At 36.1% G+C, this 20311-nt stretch overlaps 1 protein-coding gene across 28 annotated transcripts in view; it reads right to left on the minus strand.

Annotated features, from left to right (window-relative positions):
- G2E3 (G2/M-phase specific E3 ubiquitin protein ligase) overlaps window positions 1-20311 on the minus strand; it is a 261284-nt gene that overhangs the window by 9066 nt on the left and 231907 nt on the right. For all 28 annotated transcript variants that reach the window (XM_081548078.1, XM_081548080.1, XM_081548095.1 and 25 more), the window contains 5 exons: window positions 17465-17589; window positions 17010-17139; window positions 15830-16137; window positions 13566-13747; window positions 3733-3905 (listed from right to left, as the gene is read on the minus strand). In XM_081548078.1, coding sequence (XP_081404204.1) covers window positions 3733-3905; window positions 13566-13747; window positions 15830-16137; window positions 17010-17139; window positions 17465-17589 — 918 coding nt within the window. The remainder of the gene's footprint in view (window positions 1-3732; window positions 3906-13565; window positions 13748-15829; window positions 16138-17009; window positions 17140-17464; window positions 17590-20311) is intronic.

Raw genomic sequence — 20311 nt, forward strand, 5'->3', positions numbered from 1 at the left:
TCAATCTTTCCTAGCATCAGGGTCTTTTCAAATGAGTTAGCTCTTCGCATCAGGTGGCCAAAGATTGAAGTTTCAGATTCAACATCAGTCCTTCCAAAGAATACCCAGGACTGATCTTTAGGATGGACTGGTTGGATCTCCTTGCAGTCCAAGGGACTCTTAAGAGTCTTCTCCAACACCACAGTTCAAAAGCATCAATTCTGCGACGCTCAGCTTTCTTCACCGTCCAACTCTCACATCCACACATGACCACTGGAAAAACCATAGCCTTGACTAGACAGACCTTTGTTGGCAAAGTAATGTCTCTGCTTTTCAATATGCTGTCTAGGTTGGTCATAACTTTCCTTCCAAGGAGTGAGAGTCTTTTAATTTCATGGCTGCAATCACCATCTGCAGTGATTTTGGAGCCCAGAAAAATAAAGTCAGCCACTGTTTCCACTGTTTCCCCATTTATCTGCCATGAAGTGATCGGATCGGATGCCATGATCTTAGTTTTCTGAATGTTGAGCTTTAAGCCAACTTTTTCACTCTCCTCTTTCACTTTCATCAAGAGGCTCTTTAGTTCTTCTTTGCTTTCTGCCATAAGGGTGGTGTCATCTGCATATGTGAGGTTATTGATATTTCTCCCGGCAATCTTGATTCTAGCTTGTGCTTCCTCCAGCCCAGTATTTCTCATGATGTACTGTGTATATAAGTTAAATAAGCAGGGTGACAATATACAGCCTTGATGTACTCCTTTTGCTATTTGGAACCAGTCTGTTGTTTCACGTCCAGTTCTAACTGTTGCTTCCTGACCTGCATACACGTTTCTCAAGAGGCAGGTCAGGTGGTCTGGTATTCCCATCTCTTGAAGAATCTTCCACAGTTTATTATGATCCACACAGTAAAAGGCTTTGGCATAGTCAATAAAGCAGAGGTAGATGTTTTTCTAGAACTCTCTTGCTTTTTCGATGATCCAGCGGATGTCGGCAATTTGATCTCTGGTTCCTCTGCCTTTTCTAAAACCAGCTTGAACATCTGGATTCACGGTTCACGTATTGCTGAAGCCTGGCTTGGAGAATCTTAAGCATTACTTTACTAGAGTGTGAGATGAGTGCAACTGTGTGGTAGTTTGAGCATTCTTTGGCATTGCGTTTCTTTGGGATTGGAATGAAAACTGACCTTTTTTCAGTCCTGTGATATAATACTTTTTCTGGTCTCATTCAGTTTGTCCTGTTATTTAAATCCTTGATATGCTATTTCCAATACTTGTTTTGAATGGTTATGTGTTTTGTCTTTTATTGGGAACTCCTATTCTTTAGCGATGTGACTTTAGCAATCCCATTAGGCTTGGGCTGTAGCAATTTCCCTAAACACTATTATGTATTTGCTTTTGTCTGGCACTCTATAAGTACTATGAATCAATTACTATGACCAATTACTTTGTTAATGTCTCTGCATCAGATTGGGGTCCATCCAGAATGCCAAACCCAAGTTTGAGGGTTCTGATTTCTTATGACATCTAGGGTACTATAGCTTCTGATTTCCTTGTTATTTTTGACATCTACAGGACACTTTTCTTATGAGCTTGGATAGATTTAAAATATTTTTTTTGGTATATGATTTATCTTTTACATAAAAGGAAGGATCAGTGTTCAGTTTTTTTTTTTTTTTATTTTGCCCTCTTTATCTAGATCTGCCTAATTCCTATTTATAAATCAGGTTTTAATTTAAACACCACTTATATAGATAGTAAAGCTCTTCCTGACATCTAGACTACTCATCCCTATAAAAAGAAGCAAAATACTCAAACAAACAAACAAACAGCTATGAATTCTGATTTAGCAGTGAGGAAAAAAACCCATCTGTAGGTACATGTTAGTAAATGAATACTTGGTACTTCTATGTCATTAAGAGATATCTTTCAAATAAATTTTAAAATAACTATCAAAATGTATATTTTGATTATTGTATTAATTATAATTATGAATAGTATTTCTAACTAAGAAAATTTTGAGATGTAAGAGTCTTATACTCAGAAGATACTTGGATGCATTTTAAAGAATTATGTAACCGTGTTATTTTAAATTACAGTATTAAAATATATTAGAAATTATATCCTTTGAAAGTGTTTACGCTTTTGATGTCATAGTTGAATCTGGAAGAGTGCTGATGTTCCAAAGGGCTCTAAATAAAGTATGAGGACTATAAACGGTCAAGTAAAAAATGAACAGGAGACAGGGTGGAATGTATGTTACTATTTATTTAATGAAAGAAATGAGGATACATACACATATTCATGTATTTATCTGCTATCATTTAAAAACAATAATGGAAGCCTAAATAATAAAAGCCATTAAAATAATTACTTCATATGAGGATGGAAGGTAGATGTGATTAGAATCAAAGTTAAACTTATCTGAATATATTTTGTATAAGAGCTGAGATCTTTCAATGTACTTTCATTACAGATTTGACTTTGGAATCATGCAAATACTTTACATAATTTTAAAATAAAATTAATAAAAATCAGTAGAAAGAAAAAATAAAATGAAAATAAAATGCACACAGTTAGTAGTATAACAACAAAGAGAATAAATAAATATGTCAAATGACTTTAAACACAGTAATTTGAATTCAAAGTCTTAGACCAAAACAAAAAACAACCCTAACCTGATTTCAATAATATATGTTACTAATGACTTGCAAAGAGTCGGACACGACTGAGCGACTGAACTCAACTGAACTGAATGATGACGTCGGTATTATTATTCTGTGATGATTATTTATGAAATGTGGAATAAATCAGTTATTTCATACTCTAATTCACCAGTGTCTTTGAGAACTAAGATTATCAACATGGGACAAAGAAAAAGTTAAAAATCTTGCAGTGGTGAATCTGAAGTATTAGTATTTACTCATGATGTATTTTATATTAAAAAAATCAAAATAAAAACAAAAAACCCTTATATTTCTTCTTTCAGCCCACTGATCAGGCCTAGAAACAAGGACCAAACTGACAAAAACAAGCATCCCTAAGCATCCAGATTGTGAATTTGAAATACCATTTCCCATTCAAAGAACAAAGATCTTTAGGCCAGAATGTACAAAAGGAGCCTGAAACACCTTGTTTCAGTGAAACTGATACTTCCCACATAGCAGGAAGTGAAACTTCCCACATAGCAGGAAGACCATCAAGGGTCAACATCAAAACACCTCAACAGAGACAACACAACTAGGTTTATACTGATTAAAGATGAGACAATCTGAAATTTGCAAAGAATAGCAACAATTCTTAAAACATTAAATATACAGATTAATGATACTGAAATTTAAAAAACTCCTTTAAAACAAAACCAGAATCAATAACAAAGGAAGGTTAGATACATGAGACTGGCAAGAGGTTGGTTGATAACTGTTAGATCTGAATGGTGATTACATGGTGTACCACTCTGTCTACTTTCATATATATTTTAGATTTCCCGCTATAAAAAAAATAACAGTGTGAGGATATAAAATAATTTTGATTTAGAAAAATTATAATTGAGATATAATTACTTATCCTACCTAAGCAGGATACACTAAAGCAATTCTGCATAGAATGGTAAGAGCAGTATTAATCCTTAAGAGGTTAGCTTTAAAGCATTATTTTAAAACAGCACTTAAATTTTATCAGATAAATCTCCCATTACAAGACAACTAACCACTTTAAACACATAATTTGAGAGAATCTTTTGCACGTGAACAACTTACCTCTCAAAAGGTGCTTGGACTCTTTTAATTACATGATAAACAAGTATGTCTTTTGCCAACATATATTTATCACTTATTGATGTTATAAGTCTTAGACATCCAATAAGCTCTAGGTACTTATAATAGTCATTCACTAAAGAGTTTAAGTCAGCCACAGTTGCTGCCGTGTTTACCTGTAATGAAAAAGAAAATACACCCAGTTTACTGATTTACTTGTAAAAGAAATTTACATATTTCATATTTCAAATGACACGTTACTTCATACTGACACTTCATTCCTGAGTACACCTGAGTGAAGTGAAAGTACACCAATAATTATTTTCCTTGAATAAATGTTTGATAATCTACTTTAATACTGTATATATATGCCTCAAGAAAGCTAGTCTGTGATTTCACATTAAAAAATACATATTTATTTTTAATTGATTAATGGCTGGTTTAGAATATTGGTTTGATTTCTGTCATGCATCAACATGAATTAACCATGGATGCATATATGTCTCTTCCCTCTTGAATCTCCATCCCACCTCCTGCCCATTCTCATCCCTCTAGGTTATTACAGAGCCCCAGTTTGAGTTCCCTGACTCTAAGAATTCCACTTTAATATAGAAAGTTATTTACATAAAAGGTAGTAATTGACATAGAACAGTTACATAGACTAGAGAGGCAAGAAAGATGATCTGCAGAGATTTCATGAACGAGAAAGTATAGTTTGAATATATTTTTATATATTTCAAAGACACAGTTTGAATAAAAATGAATAGACTCAAAAGAGTATTTGAGGCAACAGTATAAACAAAGAAATACTCGACCATTTATGAGCCAGACACTTTCATATAGTTAGTTCTTGAACAAAGTTACAGAGGGAGAAAGATAAAAATAGAAGGCAGTCAATCCCATTTGAATGGAAAATCTCCTTGGTATTTCTTTTTCCCAAAAAACTCTTCTCCCAGGTATTCCCTCGTTTATTTCAGATCTCTACTGTGATCTCAGAAGCGTTTCCCAACTACTCTTTTCAAACTATCTTCACACTCTAATGGGCTTCCCTTGTGGCTTAGCTGGTAAAGAATCTGCCTGCAATGTGGGGAACCTGGGCTTGATCCCTGGGTTGGGAAGATCCCCTGGAGAAGGGAAAAGCTATTCACTCCAGTATTCTGGCCTGGAGAACTCCATGGACTGTAAAGTCCATAGGGTTGCAAAGAGTCAGACATGACTGAGCAACTTTCACTTTTACACTCTACTAGTGGGGTATGCGTTATCTCATCCTCCCAACCCACCACCCTTAGTTTTAGCTGCTACTGCTAAGTAGCTTCAGTCGTGTCCGACTCTGTGCGAACCCATAGACGGCAGCTCATCAGGCTCCTCCGTCCCTGGGATTCTCCAGGCAAGAACACTGGAGTGGGTTGCCATTTCCTTCTCCAATGCGTGAAAGTGAAAAGTGAAAGTGCAGTTGCTCAGTCGTGTCCGACTCTTAGCGACCCCATGGACTGCAGCCTACCAGGCTCCTCCATCCATGGGATTTTCCAGGCAAGAGTACTGGAGTGGGGTGCCATCACCTTCTCCGCATATGGCAAAACTTTCCTTACAGCTAGGTGTGGCCTTATGTGACCAAGAGCTGTCCAATAGCACACGAGTGACTATGTGTTAAATTTCCCTGAACTCTACTTTCACTTTCTCCCATAAGAGCATGTTTCAGCTATGAAGACAATATCCTAAATGATTATACAATGGGAGTTGTTCAGGTGCTCAGTCGTGTCGGACTCTTTGTGATCCCATGGACTGCAGCACGCCAGAGTTCCCTGTCCTTCACCATCTCCTGAAGCTTGCTCAAACTGACGTCCATTGGGTCGGTTACGCAATTCAACTATTTCATTCTCTGTCGTCTCCTTCTCCCCCTGCCTTCAATCTTTCCCAGCATCGGGGTTTTTTCTAATGAGTTAGCTCTTCGCATCAGGTGGTCAAAGTACTGGAGCTTCAGCATCAGTCCTTCCAATGAATGTTCAGAGTTGACTTCCTTCAGGATTGACTGGTTTGATCTTGGTGTAGTTCAAGAGACTCTTAAAGAGTATTCTCCAACACCACAGTTCAAAAGCATCAATTCTTCGGCACTCAGCCTTCTTTATGGTCCAACTCTTACATCTGTACATGACTACTGGGAAGTCCATGGCTTTGACTAGACAGACCTTTGTTGGCAAAGTAATGTCCCTGTTTTTTAATATGCTGTCTAGGTTGGTCACAGCTTTTCTTCCAAGGAGCAAACGTCTTAATTTAATGGCTGCAATCACCATCTGCAGTGATTTTGGAGCCCCCCAAAATAAAGTCTGTCACTGTATCCATTGTTTCCCCATTTATTTTCCATGAAATGATGGGACAGGATGCCATTATTTTTGTTTTTTTAATGCTGAGTTTTAAGTCAGCTTTTTCACTATCCTCTTTCACCTTCAAGAGGCTCTTTAGTTCTTCCTCACTTTCTGCCATAAGGGTGGTGTCATCTGCATATCTGAGGTTACTGATATTTCCCCCGGCAATCTTGATTCCAGTTTGTGCTTCTTCCAGCCCAGTGTTTCTCATGATGCACTCTGCATCTAAGTTAAATAAGCAGGGTGACAATATACAGGCTTGATGTACTCCTTTTCCTATTTGGAACTAGTCTGTTGTTCCATGTCCAGTTCTAACTGTTGCTTCCTGACCTCATACAGATTTCTCAAGAGAGAGGTCAGGTGGTCTGGTATTCCCATCTCTTGAAGAATTTCCCAGTTTGTCGTGGTCCACACAGTCAAAACCTTTGGCATAGTCAGTAAAGCAGAAGTAGATACTTTTCTGGAACTCTCTTGCTTTTTCGATGATCCAACGGATGTTGGCACTTTGATCTCTGGTTCCTCTGCCTTTTCTAAATCCACCTTGAACATCTGGAAGTTCTTGGCTCATGCACTGTTGAAGCCTAGCTTGGAGAATTTTGAGCATTACTTTGCTAGCATGTGAAATGAGTGCAATTGTTCAGAGTCTGAACATTCTTTGGCAATGTCTCTCTCTGGGATTGGAATGAAAACTGACCTTTCCCAGTCCTGTGGCTACTGTTGAGTTTTCCATATCTGCTGGCATATTGAATGAAGCACTTTCACAGCATCATCTTTTAGAATTTGAAATAGCTCAACTGAAATTCCATCACCTCCACTAGCTTTGTTCATAGTGATCTTTCCTAAGGTCCACTTGACTTTGCACTCCAGGATGTTTGGCTCTAGGTAAGTGACCACACCATCATGGTTATCTGGGTCATTAAGATCTTTTTTGCATAGTTCTTCTGTGTATTCTTGTCACCTCTTCTTTGTTTTGTTAGGTCTATACCATTTCTGTCCTTCATTTTGCCCAATACAATGAGAGGAAGGAATTCAATTCTCTGGGTGACCTGGTGTATCACAATTGTACCTTTAAAACAGGAGCCATTTCTGTACAGGCCAGAGAGCGTTTTATGCTTTGTGGGCCATATGGTGCTTGTCCCAAATTATTCAACCCCACCACTGTAGTGTTAAATCAGTCACAGACACATAATAAATGGGTGTGGTTGTGTTTCTACAAAACTTTAAAAAGGAAGCAGGCAACACTTGGCCTACAGCTATAATTTACCACCCCCTACTTAAAATCTAGATTTTAGAAAAAAATTAAATATCTGCCTTTTTTGAGCTTTTCTCTTTTGGGTGTCTTTGTTACAAAAGCCTAGCCTAATCTTAACTTATTATACCCCAAGTATTATCTTGGAAGAGATATCCTTCTTCTTATTCTGTTCTATATTATGATACATTTTACTACATCACAGTATATTACATATTTGTTTATGTTGTCTTTCCTCTCATAGGTAAATTCTAAGGAGGCAGGGGTTTTGTTTGGTTCACTACTTTATCTTCAGTGTTAAAACAAGTACTGGATACACAGCATTTGTTGACTGAAATCAATGAAGAAACACTGGCAGAGAACCAGAGTAAATAAAGCCATGAGGAGAACTAGAAGTCTTAAGGGCCCTAATGAAGTTTAAACTCCATTCAGTAGGCAATGAGAATCCATTAGGATTCTTGAGGAAGAAAGCAATGTGGTCAAACCTGTACTTGTAAAAGAATCATCCTGAGTAAGAAGATAATTGTTTAAACACAGATATAAGTTTCATATACTAAGCATACTAGAAAAAAGAACGAAAGGCCACTCTTAAGAGACAGATGACTTGACACAAACGGGTGAATGGAGTATGGAAGAGTGATAACAACTCTGTCTCCAAAATAACTTGGAAATAAAAAATCTCTTGAAAAGAACACAAGAATCAGGCAAAAAACCCAAATTCTAGGAAAAAGTTCTGTCTTAAACATGTCGGGCTCAATTTGGTAGGAAGACCCAGATCTTATGGGGGGGTGCAGCTCAAAAACACAGGTCTGGAAATCATCAGAAAGGTTATGAATGAGAAGATGCTTTCTTCTCATTATATAGAAGGAGGACTGTTAAGACAACACTACCGAAAATTACCTAAGTTTCAGGGGTAGGAAGAAGTATTTAAATAGAGAGTAGTAGTTAAAAGTACCAGGGAACAGAATATTAAAGAAAACAGCAGACTTTAAAATAAAGGCTGTGAAAAGAGACAAAGAAGGACACTACATAATGATCAAAGGATCAATCCAAGAAGATATAACAATTATAAATATATATGCTCCCAACATAGGAGCACTGCAATATGTAAGGCAAATGCTAACAAGTATGAAAGGGGAAATTAACAATAGCACAATAATAGTGGGAGACTTTAATACCCCACTCACACCCATGGATAGATCAACTAAACAGAAAATTAACAAGGAAACACAAACTTAAATGACACAATGGACCAGCTAGACCTGATTGATATCTATAGGACATTTCACCCCCCAAAAATCAATTTCACCTTTTTCTCAAGTGCACATGGAACCTTCTCCAGGATAGATCACATCCCGGGCCATAAATCTAGCCTTGGTTAAATTCAAAAAAATTGAAATCATTCCAGTCATCTTCTCTGACCACAATGCAGTAAGATTAGATCTCAATTACAGGAAAAAAAACTATTAAAAATCCCAACATATGGAGGCTGAACAACATGCTCCTGAAGAACCAACAAATCATAGAAGAAACCCAAAAAGAAATCAAAATATGCATAGAAACGAATGAAAATAAAAACACAACAACCCAAAACCTATGGGACACTGTAAAGGCAGTGCTAAGGGGAAGGTTCAGAGCAATACAGGCTTACCTCAAGAAATAAGAAAAAAGTCAAATATATAACCTAACTCTACACTTAAAGCAACTAGAAAAGGAAGAAATGAAGAACCCCAGGGTTAGTAGAAGGAAAGAAATCTTAAAAATTAGGGCAGAAATAAAGGTAAAAGAAACAAAAGAGAGCATAGCTAAAATCAACAAAGCTAAAAGCTGGTTTTTTCAGAAGATAAATAAAATTGACAAACCATTAGCCAGACTCATCAAGAAACAAAGGAAGAAGAATCAAATCAACAAAATTAGAAATGAAGATGGAGAGATCACAACAGACTACACAAAAATATAAAGGATCATAAAGAGACTACTACCAACAGCTATATGCCAATAAAATGGACAACTTGGAAGAAATGGATAAATTCTGTAATCAGAAATCTTCCAGCAAACAAAAGCCCAGGACCAGATGGCTTCATGGCTTCATAGCTGAATTCTACCAAAAATTTAGAGAAGAGCTAACACCTATCTCACTCGAACTCTTCCAGAAAATTGCAGAAGGTAAACTTCCAAACTCATTCTATGAGGCCATCACCCTAATACCAAAACCAGACAAAGATGCCATAAAAAAAAGAAAACTACAGGCCAATATCACTGATGAACATAGATGCAAAAATACTTAACAAAATTCTAGCAAACAGAATCCAACAAGATCACACATCATGACCAATTGGGCTTTATCTCAGGAATGCAAGGATTCTTTAATATCCACAAATCAATCAATGTAATACACCACATTAACAAATTGAAAGATAAAAACCATATGATTATCTCAATAGATGCAGAAAAAGCCTTTGACAAAATTCAACATCCATTCATGATAAAAACTCTTCAGAAAGCAGGCATAAAAGGAACATACCTCAACATAATAAAAGCTATATACAACAAACCCACAGTAAACATTATCCTCAATAGTGATAAATTGAAAGCATTTCCCCTAATGTCAGGAAGAAAGCAAGGGTGCCCACTCTCACCACTACTATTCAACATAGTTTTGGAAGTTTTGGCCACAACAATCAGAGCAGAAAAAGAAATAAAAGGAATGCAGATTGGAAAAGAAGAAGTAAAACTCTCACTGTTTGCAGATGACATGATCCTCTACATAGAAAACCCTAAAGACTCCACCAGAAAATTACTAGAGCTAATCAATGAATATAGTAAAGTTGTAGGATATAAAATTAACACACAGAAATCCCTTGCATTCCTATAAACTAACAATGAGGAAACAGAAAGAGAAATTAAGGAAACAATACCATTCGTTATTGCAACGAAAAGAATAAAATACTTAGGAATAAATCTACATAAAGAAACAAAATACCTATATATATAAAACTATAAAACACTGATGAAAGAAATCAAGGAGGACACAAATAGATGGAGAAATATACCATGTTCATGGATTGGAAGAATCAATATAGTGAAAATGAGTATACTACCCAAAGCAATCTATAGATTCAATGCAATCCCTATCAAGATACCAACGGTATTTTTCAAAGAACTAGAACAAATAATTTCACAATTTGTACGGAAATATAAAAAGCCTCCAATAGCCAAAGCAATCTAGAGAAAGAAGAATGGAATTGGAAGAATCAACCTGCCTGACTTCAGGCTCTACTACAAAGCCACAGTCATCAAGACAGTATGGTACTGGCACAAAGACAGAAATATAGATCAATGGAACAAAGTAGAAAGCCCAGAGATAAATCCACATTCCTATGGACACCTTATCTTCGACAAAGGAGGCAAGAATATACAATGGAGAAAAGACAATCTCTTTAACAAGTGGTGCTGGGAAAACTGGTCAACCACTCGTAAAAAGAATGAAACTAGAACACTTTCTAACACCATACACAAAAATAAACTCAAAATGGATTAAAGATCTAAATGTAAGACCAGAAACTATAAAACTCCTAGAGGAAAACATAGGCAAAACACTCTCTGACATAAATCATAGTAGGATCCTCTATGACCCACCTCCCAGAATATTGGAAATAAAAGCAAAAATAAACAAATGGGACCTAATTAAAATTAAAAGCTTTTGCACAACAAAGGAAACTATAAGCAAGGTGAAAAGACAGCCTTCAGAATGGGAGAAAATAATAGCAAAGGAAACAACGGACAAAGAATATACAAGCAACTCCTGCAGCTCAATTCCAGAAAAATCAACGACCCAATCAAAAAACGGGCCAAAGAACTAAACAGACATTTCTCCAAAGAAGACATACAGATGGCTAACAAACACATGAAAAGATGCTCAACATCACTCATTATTAGAGAAATGCAAATCAAAACCACAATGAGGTACCATTTCACTCCAGTCAGAATGCCTGCTATCCAAAAGTCTACAAGCAAGAAATGCTGGAGAGGGTGTGGAGAAAAGGGAACCCTCTTACACTGTTGGTGGGAATGCAAACTAGTTCAGCCACTATGGAGAACAGTGTGGAGGAGTTTCCTTAAAAACCTGGAAACAGAACTGCCATATGACCCAGGATTCCCACAGCTGGGCATATACACCGAGGAAACCAGAATTGAAAGAGACACGTCTATACCAATATTCATTACAGCACTGTTTATAACAGCTAGGACATGGAAGCAACCTAGATGTCCATCAGGAGACGAATGGATAAAAAGGCTGTGGTACATATATTATACACAATGGAATATCACTCAGCCATTAAAAAGAATACATTTGAATCAGTTTTAATGAGGTGGATGAAACTGGAGCCCATTATACAGAGTGAAGTAAGTCAGAAAGAAAAACACCAATACAGTATACTAAGGCATATATATGGAATTTAGAAAGATGGTAACGATAAACCTATATGCGAGACAGAAAAAGACACAGATGCATAGAACAGTCTTTTGGACTCTGTGGGAGAAGGTGAGGTGGGATGATCTGAGAGAATAGCATTGAAACATGTATATTATCATATGTGAAACAGAACGCCAGTCCAGGTTCGATGCAGGAGACAAGTGCTCAGGGCTGGTGTAATGGGAATGACTCAGACGGATGGGACGGGGAGGTAGGTGGGAGGGCGGTTCAGGATGGGGAACACATGTAAACCCATGGCTGATTCATATCAATGTATGGCAAAAACCACAATATTGTAAAGTAATTAGCCTCCAACTAAAATAAATTAATAAAAAAAAAGAAAGAAAACAGCAGAAAGGAATTCAAATACAATGGTGATTGCAGAAATCAGAGGAGATAAGGAATTAGGAAAGAAAGGCCTTTGCATGTGGAGATTTAGAACCCTGCCTATCACCCATGAACTATTAGAAGCTAACTCAAAAAAGTGGTAATGGGAATTGAAGTCTGATTATAAGTTAAGAAACAACCAGGAAAGAGGAATAGGAGACGATGAAGTTAAAGTACACTTTTTTGGTGAAGAGGAGAAAATAAAAAATAAGTTGAAGGGTTAAAGGACAGGTTTAAAATACCATTCTAGAATGACAAGTCTTGGGCAAGGTAAAGAGAATTATTATAACACATTTCCATGTTTCTTACCTTGTGGTTTAGAAACTGAGGCTTAACAAGATTAATCAACATGCCCAAAGTCACATAGCTTATATCAGTTATTTCAAACTAAAATCTGACCTCTGAGCATTTGTTTTTAACCATTAAACTATACTGCCTATTAACTGAGACAACAAATAGAGTAGGCGTTAGTAGGGGATAGGTTAAGGGAAGAAAAGTTGAATGGATTTCATTGTCTCAGTTTCTAAACCAATAACACATGGGCAATGATACTTATCTCACAGGGTATTACGGTAAGTAAACTGAGTTTGTACAGATAACACGTGTAGTACAAGGCTTAATAAATGGCAACCGTTTTTAGGAAGGAACATAGAGTCTCTCCAACTATTTTCACAGAGAAGAAAGTCAGCCTGGTCTTTCACTCCACCTATCACTCATATCTCCTTGCTATAGGAGGAAAAGATAAATTGTCTGCTGGTAACCATCCTCTCTTCAGATCCACCTGCCTACAGGAAGGAGCGCTTTCATCTGCTCTTTACCATGCAATAAGGAACCTGCCTTACGTCATCTCTGGCAGAGCAGATAAATCCATCTAGTTCTGAGAAGTGTTAACAAGCCATTCTGACCACAGATCTAAGCCACATTATCCAACTGGTTTTATCAATATTAAGCACGGCACTTTGATCTCTGTTTGTTCTTTACATCTATCTGTTAAGTGATCGTTAACTTTGCTGGTAAACAAAAATATCTACACCCCTTAACTACTCCACAAAGAATATTTATTATTCTATTGCAGATCCATCATTTATATTGAAATATATCTAGAACATGGGCTTCCCTGGTGGCTCAGACAGTAAAGAATCTACCTACAATGCAGGAGACCTGGGTTTGATCCCTGGGTCAGGAAGATCCCATGGAGAAGGGAATGGCTATTTACTGCAGTACTCTTGCCTGGAGAGTTCCATGGACAGAGGAGCCCAAAGATCTGCAGTCCATGGGTCACAAAGAGTCAGACATGATGGAGCAACTAACACATAACTAGAACACAGTCTACATCTGAACAAATAGGTACATTTCTTACCCTGATCATAATCTGTGCCACATCAAAGTCTGAAACATCATCTAAAATTGGTTGGGTATTTTCTGGTCCATAAGCAAGGCAGTTAAATAAGGTCTGAGAAAAGAAACCAGGTGAAGGACCACCATGAACCAAAGAAATGGCAACCATTTTGCCAGCTTCATAGTAAAGGTTCTCTTTCAGAGCTGTAAATACAGATAAAAGATATCAAATACACTTCATTTTATTAATATATGATAGCCATCATATGTAAATAATAAATCAGAAATTAAAAAATCCAAGCATTAGACAGACGTAAAATAACCTAATTTAGACACTATAATAATGTATACTATATAGATTTCAACTAAAATATACAATTTTCAATTCTATAATTTTTTTTGAATACAAAGTAATAATCTATTGTAGAAAAAGATGTAAATACAGACAATCTTTTTATAAAATCACCTATAATCCCACCACTGTGTAATAACCAGTGCACACATTGTGCTATATTTATGTCTCATGTATATATAAATATATACATAAATAGTTTGACTTCTGTTTTTTCCACTTTACTGTACTGCAAATTTTTAAAGTAGTATTTGAAATTATTCAAATCTATAGTTAACGAATGCATTAAAAATGATTTACTGATGTGCTACAACGTAAACCATGCACTTATTACTTGTCACACCAGTTGAGGACCTTTTCAACTACATGAGACACAATGTTATAGCCAACATGTGTCACACATTCTTATTTATATATCTCTATTAGGATAGATTCCTACATATGATATTAGCGGTTCAAAGGATACGAACAATTTTAAGGTTGCTGATATACAAAATAGTACAAATTTACTCTCAACAGTATATGCTACCTTAATTGTAAGGTATCATCATAGCTCTTAATATTTTTTAATGTCTCATTTAAAATGTTTTAGCTACTTAGTTAAGTCAAAAAGATATCATGTAAATTTTCCTTTCTTTTTTTCTAAAAAGTGTTCGAAGTAATTTATTAATAAGTAACATCAATACCTGAAATGGTAATAAAATTCCCTTAACAATAATCTTATATACTACATATTAGTAGTCACATATTACAGATGAAGGAACTGAGATCCAGAGAGGCTAAGCAATTAATCTAAGGATACGAAGCTACTACGAAGTAGATGTGTACAAACTGAATTCAGATTTTGTGACTTCAATTCCATGTACGAGATCCACTGTAACAAAACTGCCTTGAGTTAACACACTGATTACTTGAACCTTTTTTTTTTTAAATAAAGGGAGTATAGAATTAAACTGTGTGTACTGTTCATAGTACTAATGATCCTTGGTAGTTTCCCAATTATTTCAGGCAACGGTGAGGAAATTCTAAAGAAAATAGAGAAGGAAGTCAACTGAATGAAATGTCTTCTCGCTCTCTCTCCAATTCCTATTACAGCAGAAGTGGTTATAAAAATTAAGGATGATTATGGTATATAATGTAAGAAAACAACCTAATATTTCAGAGATTGATGTCAAAATATTTCATGAAAAATTCCATAAGTTTGGATTTGCTTCACAATGATTTATATTAAAAAAATAGATAAATCAAGTGCTATAAAATATTAGACTTGTTGAATCAGTGTTATGGGAATATAGGATTCATCTTACAATATTCTCTTTTTTGATGAACTTTTAATGATTTTTCCATAATAAAAGATTTTTTTAAAATTAAAAAAAAAAAAAAATTCCTAAAAAAAGAATGCTAGAATTAACCAGTGTTTCAAGATGCCTGTTTTAATTACATTATTTCTCCACCAGAAATAAAGATAGAAAAGTATCATATACATAATTCTGAAAAAAAAATTCTTGAAAGCAAAAGTATGTTAAAAATCTGTTATACGTTGACCCCAAAATTATGTTATACAAATTATAGGTTGTGAAGAAACATGCAAATTGCAAATTTCAAATATATAAACAAAAAAGAGCTCAAAAAATTATTCATCACATTTGGCCACTCTATTCAAATGAATTTAAATTAATATAAAGTACATTTTTAAGAAATTACACTTAATTATGGAAGCACTGGAGGATATTGCTATAGGATATTCTTAAAAAATGTTCACTATAAAAATTATTTTTAGAAGTATCACTTCTCCCCTTCTCTGTGACTTATCATTATTTTATTAACAAAGTGATTATACATTTTGACTACAGGTACTGAGTATCAATTCCAACCTGCTATCTCTTTCTTAACACGTCATATTCAGTACAAACAATAATAAAGAAAATAATTACCTTGGGAATTTAAAGACAAGTTCTTTGACAAGGACCCTTCAAACAATGGTGAGTTCTCAAGTTGCTGCATTAAGAGACTTAGGAATTCTTGCTTTGATCCAGGCTGCTCTCTTCCAAAATGATCATTTTCATTAACATACACTATTTCAATTGTATATGAAGGATTAAAGTTTTGATTTCTGAATCCATCTAAGGCACTATTCCAGATATTGGCTTTGTTGATAAATACTTTTTTAGGCTTTTTCTTAACTTGGAATCCTAACTCTATAATTAGAGTCGAGATATCTCTTCTAAATTTGCTGCCTTGCCTATAAAATATGAATTTAGACATACAGGTAAGTACTCTAAAGTACTTTACATGACACAGCAGTTATATAGCCAATAAAAAAATTATTGAAAAAGGATTAAATGGAAGTTCTTCCCCAACTCCCACCCAAAAGCAGACAATGGTTGCCATGGGAACCAAAAACCAATAACCTTAGTTCTAAATTCTTGATTCCCTCTACCCAATCTTCTACCAAATTTAAAGCATCTAATGTTATAAATGATTTATAAGAATGGTGACAGATGATTATCTCAAATTTGATCAATTCAGCAGATTCAGGTATAAGAGCCAAAAGTTCAAACTCTTACTTCCCTGGCCATATTTGTTTAACTGCACCTTACTTCATGTTCACTAGCGCCTTTAAAAGTAGAGCACAGTAATCTCTGCTTACTACATAATAGGCCTGTAATTTTAAGAGATTACATATTTTAATTAGCATTTGTAAACCCTCTAAATAGTACTTTTTAGTCTATACTATTAATTCTCAAAGTGTGGTCCCAGACAAGTACAGCATCTGGAAACTTGTCCCACAGCAGATAAACAGAATCCTAACCTCTGAGCATGAGGCTGAGCAATCAGTCTTAACAAGACTTGCAGACAATTATATGGACTAACTCAATTGTTACCTGCCTCAGTTTCTCCATCTGTAATTGGAATTAATGAACTCAAAATAATCCTGTTAGAGGCAATGTCCACGGATCATCTTTCTACATCAAGTTAGGGACTACAGTTTGAAAAGCACTCTTTCAAACTACAGTAAGATCAGCTAATACTCTAAATGTATATACAGCCATACCCTGTTAAAATTTTCTCAAAATAAAGTTTTTGTTTTTTTTTCTAATTCAAAATACATACCTCAGCAGATCTTTACGCTGGTCTCCAGGTGACTGTCTGGGTAACTTAGGTGAAGATTCCTCCAACAAACAATCATTTATTCCCACATTAGTGTTGGGTAATGCATGTTTTTTGGCTTTCTGGAATTCGCCTACAGATTTAAAACCCAACGTTAGCATAACAGACGGCTTCCTAGGTGGTGCCAGTGGTAAAGAACCCACCTGCCAATGCAGGTAGACGTAAGAGACGCAGGTTCGATCCCTGGAGGAGGGCACGGCAACCCACTCCAGTATTCTTGGCCTGGAGAATCCCATGGACAGAGGAGCCCGGCAGGCTGCAGTCCATAGGGCTGCACAGAGTTGGAAGTGACTGAAGCGACATAGTACACATGCACGCAGCATAACAGAAATACAGGTGGAAATTTTTTAATATTCATTTAAATGAAAACATCTCCGTTGAATATTACAAAATATTACCTGCACTGTAGAGAATACTTCTACATTCCAAACATTCCCAATTTTGTTCCCATGACTGTAGTGAGGAACAGGCTAAATGTGTTCCGCTAGAACCACAACACTGACAGCGCTTTATTTCCCATTTGCTGAGGATATAAAGAGAAGCAGATATTTACACTCAGTATTAACTTAGTCTAATTTCAACCATCAGCACCACCACATGCCTCACTGTCCATCTCATACACACAACCAAAGAAAGGAAAATTATCTGATTTGATACTGTATTACTTTTTCCTAGTGCTTTTTTTCCTATTTCATTTATTACATTTGTAATCTCCCTCTTTGAATAGGCTCTTTTAAAAAATATTTATTTTTATTTATTTATTATTGGCTGCACTGGGTTTTCATTGCTGTGCACAGGTTTTCTCTGGTTGTGGAGTGCGGCGGCTACTCTTCAGTTGTGGTACATGGGCTAATCATTGAGGTGGCTTCTCTTGTTGCAGAGCATGGGCTCTAGGGCTCACGGGCTTCAGTAGTTGCTACACATGAGCTTAGTAGTTGTGGCACACAGGGTTAGATGCCCCTAAGGCATGTGGGATCTTCCTGGACCAGGGATAGAACCAGTGTCCCCTGCATTGCAAAGTGGATTCTTAACTATTAGATCACCAAGGAAGTCCAATATTCTCTATCTAAAAATATGCAAGCTAAATAACAATGTGAACATGCACATACACCCAAGAATATAAACACTGGGAAGAATATGATTGAGAAGGAAAAAAATTTTCTTTTATACTTGGAGATGATTATGCTCATAGGGAGACTGCTATGTCAATGTGTCTGATAAGGAAGAAGCATTCAGTAAATACACTGTCTTACCTAAAATACTATCTCTCCTATTCAAGGTAAGGAATTATTTCCTATAATAAGCTTGCTCAGATACCTCAGATACTTTGTAGCTCATCAGGATCCAGACTTAGTATCTGACCTACATTCATATTCTCTCTCATTTGTTCCCTGCCAGCCCCCACTCCCAGTGTTTTCCCCACTGCACTGTGACATGTGCCAGTCTGCATCCACATTTTCTGTATGGCTGTGGGTTATGCTGTGCAGACTCCCTCTGTTTGGTTATGAGTACATCTGTCTATATGGGGATGGATGTACCCTCTGAATGTGTGGACACGTGGGTGATCAGAGAGGTAGCTACAGAACTTTCCCTCTGCTAGGTGTAGGCAAATCTCCTCTGTGGAAATGGCTGTATAGGGTTGTGTCATCTCTGTGTCTCCTCTCTTCCCCAGACAGTCCTGACAATGAAAAATGAAGAGAAAGAAAGATGACAGCTAACGTAAGTGCTTATACCCCAGGCCCAGTTCTCACCCTTTACATGTAAAGTTTAATCCTCACAATTTTAGAAGGCTGGAAAAAACAGTTATCACCTTTTAAAGAAGAGGAAACCAAAGCAGAGGTATAAATCACATGCCCAAACACACTGACACTGCTATCTCAGTGAGGCTTCCAATCCAGTTTACTTTGCTTCAGACTATGCTCCTAACCACTACACCATGCTGCCTTTCAGCAAAATTACCTTCTGATCACTAGAACGAGAGGGAGTGAGATTGTAAAGGAAGCACTCAGATAGCAAGAATCTGTGTCCTAGGAGAAAAAGCAAAGTAGCTGCCAGAAAGAAAATGGACTTTGGTAGCAAATGATTAGGTGACCAATGGTATACAAGAAAAATAAATAAATTTAATTATAATCAAAATAACCTACAATGGATTTACAAAATGTCAATATTAATGAATATATTGCTTCTTAGAACTCTAAAGCATGTTACTGTCTACAAATCACATTTACAAACAGTCTCATCTCTGCTTCAGCACAACTCTTGAGCAGGCTATTATTAGTGCTTACAAATGAATAATCAGGGTCACCAGATCAAGTAACTTAGGCAACAATACACATTACTCAACATCTTCAATGAGATCTCAACCCTTAATGAATCTTTAGTCTACTGGCAAAGACAGATTTAAATAACTTCAGCTATATTGTAACAAGTACAATGAAGGGAAAATCGAGCCCAGAACGGGGAATCAGGAGTAGTAGCTTCTTAGGAGAAACCTTCCAAAGCTGCTAAGACTTCAGCAAAGTAAATATTAACTCACTTAGCAAAATCACTTTCCATAAGAAATAAGGCTGCTAATATTCTGCTCTACACTTTAAGTTTCAGTTTGTCATGTTAAAATTTATCAAAATTTCCTATATAAATTTCAACAAAATTAATGTGTTACTTTTTACCCTTATCATAAAAAATAAAAATACTCTTGATTTCTAATACTCTATACACAGTGTGTGGGTTTCCCTAGTGGCTCAGAGGTAAAGAATCCACCTGCCAATGCAAGAGACACGGGTTTGATCCTTTCGTCAGGAAGATCCCTTGGAGAAGGAAATGGCAACCCACTCCAATATTCTTGCCTGGGAAATCCCACAGACAGAGGAGCCTGGTGGGCTACAGTCCATGGGGTGACAAAGGTCGGACATGACTTAGCCACTAAACAACAACATAGTGTGTACACAGAAGGCATAAAATGATTGGCAAGATTACAGCCAATGTCCACTGATACTACAAAAGAATGATCAATAAATTTCAAATGCCAAGCCTTTTTTTTTTTTACAGCAATCTAAAACAAATACTGATAGATTAATCTAGTTTCTTAACTTCTTAGAACAGTGTCATCCAACAGAAATATAATGTAAATCATATGTATAATTTAAACTTTCCTAGCAATGAGATTTAAAAAGGTAAAAGAAACAAGTGAATTGATTTAAATATTTACGAAATATAATCACTTTGTCTGATGTAGTCACTTTAAA

This window comes from Giraffa tippelskirchi, chromosome 12, assembly GCF_054371585.1.
Source record: "Giraffa tippelskirchi isolate mGirTip1 chromosome 12, T2T-mGirTip1v1.2.pri, whole genome shotgun sequence".
NCBI lineage: Eukaryota > Metazoa > Chordata > Mammalia > Artiodactyla > Giraffidae > Giraffa > Giraffa tippelskirchi.